This window comes from Blennius ocellaris, assembly GCF_963422515.1.
Source record: "Blennius ocellaris genome assembly, chromosome: 10".
NCBI lineage: Eukaryota > Metazoa > Chordata > Actinopteri > Blenniiformes > Blenniidae > Blennius > Blennius ocellaris.
Window position 1 is genome coordinate 5,714,490 of NC_137659.1, and position 6,000 is coordinate 5,720,489.

At 43.0% G+C, this 6,000-nt stretch overlaps 1 protein-coding gene across 1 annotated transcript in view; it reads left to right on the plus strand.

The window, feature by feature from the left end:
• Positions 1-2,400, plus strand: part of lig1 (ligase I, DNA, ATP-dependent) — a gene marked incomplete at its 3' end in the record, with an annotated part of 52,317 nt that extends 49,917 nt beyond the window's left edge. The window contains exons 24-25 of the mRNA XM_080502975.1: positions 2,182-2,235; positions 2,386-2,400. Coding sequence (XP_080359101.1) covers positions 2,182-2,235; positions 2,386-2,400 — 69 coding nt within the window. The remainder of the gene's footprint in view (positions 1-2,181; positions 2,236-2,385) is intronic.
• Positions 2,401-6,000: the final 3,600 nt, after the last annotated feature.

Genomic DNA, 6,000 nt, shown 5'->3' on the forward strand with positions numbered 1-6,000 from the left:
TCTTTCATGTTTACAAAGCAAGGTTTTAAAGACGACAACCACTTTCTGTGAACCCACGCACAGATGTAGAGAACAAAATGCTATAAACATTAAAAATGGCGAGTATATTCGTACGGACAGACGACCAAGTTGGACTGCTATTACATGCGACTGAACTGTAAAACAACGAAGTAAAAAAAATATGGACTGGGAGTCATGGCACTCTGGAGCTCCGCCATCGTTGTTCTTGTTGATCGACTCGCACATGTGCAAAAGAATTATTTACTACGGCAGTTGGAGTAGCAGTGCTCTACACGGAGACGTAGCCGGAGCCAGAGCGTGGAAGTTTTCAGTTTTGACTTCAAAGCCTTTCAATTGGGCTTCGGAAAATTTAAAAAAAATTGTCACATCTCCTCCCATGTTGATCCTATTTTCAGGACTTTGGCCTCAAAAAAGAAGAAAAAAATACCGTTATTGAGAATAAATGCTATTGATTTATAAATCATATACTCTTTGCCACTTTTGACAAGGTTCATACCCACTTCAAAACTATTGGTTTGCATTTTTCTTGCCAACTTTTCTTGAGATGAGTATTGGCTTTTTTGTCAACACTTGTCTTGTTACACAATTTCTCTTTTTTCCTCCTTGAATGGTCCATACAGTTTTCCTCCCAAATAAACCTCCTAAATTAGAGGGGGTTGCAGCTTGATATGGCAGGAATGAGTCACAGCAGCAAGCTTGTTTGGGTGGTTTTGAGAAAAATAAAAGAAAGAAAATCAGGGATCCTATTCGAGAAAAGTGCTGAAGTGAAAGCTGCCAAACAAATAGGACTTGAGCCACACGACCTCCTCTCCACCTTGAAGAAATGGAAAGAAAATCGCCTACACAAATAGCGAGATGAAAAATGCAAGCACATCACTTACATAGAGTAGAAATAACTGGCGAGAAACAGGCAGGAGGAGAGGAAAAGGAGGACGGCAGGCACTGTTGACCTTCCCTTTTATCTCCTACCGAAGCAGAACTCTTGTTTTAAGATGGCATTAATCACAAACGCTAATATACTTCAGAAACGGGGGTTTAATTTTGATAAATCCACCTGGTTCCTCACCTGCTTTCTGTTTGAAATCTCCAAAGTTAGAAACTTTTAAAGTAAGATTAATAAACGGAGCTAAGAAAATGTAGGCTGCTGCCTGGTGACGTTAAAACAGATTAGGGAATTTGGAGAGGTCAGATATATCAACCAGCCTTTAGTTTCTCGGGTGAATTGTTTGTTCATTTCTTCCACTTTATCCAAGTCGGACTTGGTGCGCTGGAGTGAATCCCAGCTGACTCGGGACGAAGGTGGGTTACAACCTAGACAGGTCGCCAGTCCGACATGTCGAACCCAGACGGGCAGGCAGAAAGTCTCACACCCATCAGGGGCAAATGAGCCACAGTCGATAAGACATTTTTCAAGTGCAAAATAACAGTATTATCAATAATAGCAACACAACTTGGTTGTCTTCAGATACGAATATCCATGTACCCCCATTGTTAATGTTTCTAGCATATTGTTTTGTTGTGCCTGTGTGGTTTCATTGTAAAAACAACCAACAGCACCCACTAGTGTCCCAACAGGAAAACTACATCATTTTCTGAAACAAAAAAATGCAAACATGATGTTATCGTTTCAATGGAGCCTATGAATCACCACCTTTGAATGCATGTACTCCACACGTATTTGCCCACGCTGAACCTCGAAACCTCTTGCTACGAAGCATGCGTGCTAACCACTACATCTCTGCGCGGCCTGACTCGTGGATGGCACAAAGCTCCGCCAGTTAAATGAAACGCCTCCGAATCTCCATGAATGCCGTCTTTGACGCATTCTCTAAAAGCCTGCCATGGACACCTGCGGAACACGTCTGTGAACTGGGGGGGGGGGAAATGCTATATTTGCATGGTACACGAGTCTTTCTCTGCTCTCCCTTTCTGTGCACGTCAGCCCGTTAGGTGAGCGCTGCGTCTCGGCGGGTTTCGGGTCTTTTGAGAGGTGACATGACGCTTCAGGCGAAGCAGGCAGACAAGGCTCTGGGGTGTAAGAGGAGGGGGTGGGGGTGAATGCGTCGCTGCCGTGCTGCCAAACGTCTGCTGCCTCACCATCAGGGAATATGTGTATCTGAGTGTGTGTGTGTCTTTCTCATCTCCTTTTGTCTCCCCCAGATTGGGACGGGCTTCAAGGATGAAGATCTGGAGCAGCATTACAAGTTCTTAAAGGTAAAGCGGCACTGCGCTGCTGTCACTCTCACTTGCTCGTTAAAGAAAACACATCTCAACTTGTTCCTTAACATTCATGGCCTCATTTTTTTTTTTTTTACCTCCTTAAAAAGCACCCTGTGCAGCTACAGGTACTTCGTTTTTTCGCAGAATCTCGAAGGATGAGGAACCTCGATGAGTGTGGTGAAGGCTTTCTGGGACTTTTCATAGTATAAGCAGCCAGTCTTCCATTTATTTTGTTATTTATTCCACAACAAATCGAAGGTTTTCGATATCAAAGTGGGATGGTAGCATGTAGTTAGACTGTGGCAACACCTAACGGTACCTTCATTAACCTGAAATGAGCTCATCTACATTCAGAAAGTTTAACATTACGAAGCTCTCTCATACCACCTTAAAGACTGAATCTAAGGTTCAAGACATGAATTCACTGAACGTCTGGAGAACATTTGGCGGAAAACCGTTAAATGTGTTTGACTTGTCCATTTTGTACCGGTGTTGGGTAATGAATTGCTTTTTCAATTTACATTTGAAGAGGTTTGTTCCAGAGCAACAGCAGCAGCAGCATTTGAAGAAATTGGCAACTGCTCTCTGAAAAATGATCGCTGTTTGTGTGAGTGAGAATTCATTCCTGTACTCTGTTGACATTACCGGCTAAGTTTAGACCTGCTTTTTACGGAAATCAGAAGCTTTAGGGAAAAAAACACACTCAATCGTGGCAAAGCTATTCTTAATATCCTTATCATTGTTGTATTTCATAAAGTCAAAGTACACAGCCACTGATACAAACTGCAGCACAGTGCAGAATCACCTCAGTGATTGAGAAGGTGGTATAACCTTTTTTTTTTCTTTTTCTTTTTTTTTTCTCGCCCCCACACACCAATACAGCCCATAGTGTAGTGCTTTGTAATGAAAGTGATGGATGGAGAATTAAGGCGAGCCAGTGGTGTGGCGGCGCTGCTGTGGTTTCAGCACTGCTGCAGGCCGATGGGAATCTCGACAGGGAGACGATTGGCTGTGTTCACACTCCTCTGGGTGGTGAGGTGTTGTGCGGTGCTGTAACGAGGGGAGCTCTTATCCCTCTCTAGCCTTCTCTCTCTCTCTCTCTCTTTAGCCTCCATTCAAAGAACAAAAGGGGAATGTGAGCACAGCGATTAATTCGCAGGCCTTTAATTGGAGGAAAAGGCTAACATTTCAGCTGGACTGTGTCTTCATCAAAGCTGCAGGACAAACAACGAATAGCATTGACCCACGAGCAGGTGTACAAATGTCATCAGATAATGAGCTGAGTAGGATTTTCAAACCTATTCAACTGGGAGTCCGGAGGTGTGAGCTGGCTGCTATCGTCTATCTCCTGTCGCCACATTTCAAACTCTGCGTCAGAAACAAAAGAACACGGAAAAATGGTTGCGGTTACACGGCCGTACTCAGCCTGCGTTTTCCGTTTGTTGCAGACTTGGGCTCAGTTCGCACAGCATTTAAAGTGAAAATGCGTCGTTTTTGCGTTTTCGTTTCAGAAAAGTTTTGCCTTTACATGCCGACGTTTTGAAGATGTGCATTTAGGCCGAAAGGGGAGAAGCGCCCAAACCGATGTGGAAGTTGATGATATTTTTATGATTCCAATTCCATTTTTGACGATTCGGTTTAGAATCAATAGATTCTCATTCGGCAAAGCTTCTGCAGTTTCCTGGAGTTTCACGGCGGATGACGTGCCAACATTGCTGCCGCTGCTGGGTTGAGATTCACTCCGGAGCCCATCGAAAACATGACATTCAGTCAAAGTTATTGCTGCTGTGTGGGCAAATGTTTCTGCTTGTTGGTGGCATTTCCTCCCTCTGATGAAATATCCACTTTGCAAGTTGGCATCTTTTGTCATTAAAATTAACTAAAGTTAAGCACTTGTGCCGCTTGGGAACCATGTTTCTTGCTGCCTCCACGAGTGAATTGAAGTCTCCACCCACATTGCGTAGCTTGCGTGAGACTCGCAACATGCGTGTGGAATAAATAAGGGACAATATGCAAATGATTCCAAGGAATTGAAACACAGAACCGGTTCTCAACAAGATAGGAGACCAATATACTAAAGACATTAACAATGGAAAGTACAGAGACACATTCAGGATTTGTTTATATGACAGCATTTTCAAGTTAAAATGGAAAACTTTGTTTGCCTTTTGAGGGTATGGTGCCAAAACAACAGTGCCACTGAAAATGCAACTTTTTGACAACACTCCAACCTCGTCTCCTGAAACGCTGCTGCTGTGCATGGGCACTACGGCCATCGTAAAAAGTTTTTCTGCACATGCGGACATCGTTTTGAAAATGTGTAAACGTAAAACCTTTCTGAAATGAAAATGCTGAAATTATATTTTCCTTTGAAACATTGTGTAAGCAGGGCTTTAATTAGTTGAAAATTTTTTTTTTTTTTTTTTTTTTTTTTTTACTCTTTTAGGAATTACCAGCAGCCATAATCCATAGTGGACCAAGCCATTCAATTATAATTCTTTGTGAAAACAACTGAAGAGCATCTGCATTTCATTTGACTTCAGCTTTTGCACACTCGAAGTCATTCTCTCAACTGAAACAATCGATCCTAAAATAACTCGGGCCAAAGAAACTGAGTAACATTAACATTAACCTGTATTTGTGCTAATTATCATAAAAAAAAATTAAGAATAGCATTTTTCCCAAGTTACTGGTTATTTTTAAATTAGTAATAACTCAGAAAAATACGCCCTCAATCACTGGATTTCCGCACCATTCATCACCCATTGATTGGTTCATTTCAAGCACAGCAAAATGTTGAGCAGTGGACACAAGCTGTGTACTTCTCCCAGCCACAACAGCTGCACTGATTATAATTGCCGTTTTTTCGAACAAGAAGGAATACTTAAAGGAATATAAATGCACCCAAATCAACCCATATACCTGCATATAAATGGAAAATCATACACATTCATATGCGACCTGTATAGGCACAGTGTAATTATTATGCCCTGGGAGGTGGATGAAACTGCAACCGTTGGGTTTTCCACCCGACACCTCAGTCTTTGCAACAAGCAGCTTATTTATTCTATAGTTGGATGTGAGTTCTTAAGTGAAACAGGGAGGCTAGAAGTTTGAGCCCTGACTGGAGTCGGGTCTTTTCAGCAGCTATATTTCATAAGACTCTACACGCCCACCAGCTCGCTCATTGTAATTCGCTCAGTTGTTTTGAGTGTCTCTTGAATGCCTACAGTATCGATAATGTGTGCGGGCAGAATGGCAGCGAGCTTCCTCTCCCCTGCGTTACTTAACTCGACTGCGGCGGCGTCCACAGAAGTGGGCCGTAGTTAACATGGCGCCATTCCCGAGGCCCATTCGCTCTAATCGTCCTACCAAATGATATGAATCTCTCTCTCTTTTTTTTCTTTTTTTTTTGGCTGTAGAAGAGTAGCGCCTACGCCGATGGGATGGCAGTTCTTCCTCACTCTGCATGCAGAGCAGACGCTCAACACCTCATGAATGTATTTATTTTTTTTAATTAGAGGTGAATTCCAGATAATAAAGCCACGTATTAGGTTTTTCTCATGTAGGTGGATGATAATGTAGCTTTTTGAAATGTAAAAGGAAGCGTGGCAATGTACGACCGGTGCTGCCTCCTGGGATGTGATTGCGCGGCAGCGGCAGGATCCTGCAGGCCGACCAGAGCCACTCTGTCACTGTCTCTTTATCGGGTTCTCCGGGGAATGCATCGCCCACTTTCACACTCCTAATGCATCCGTG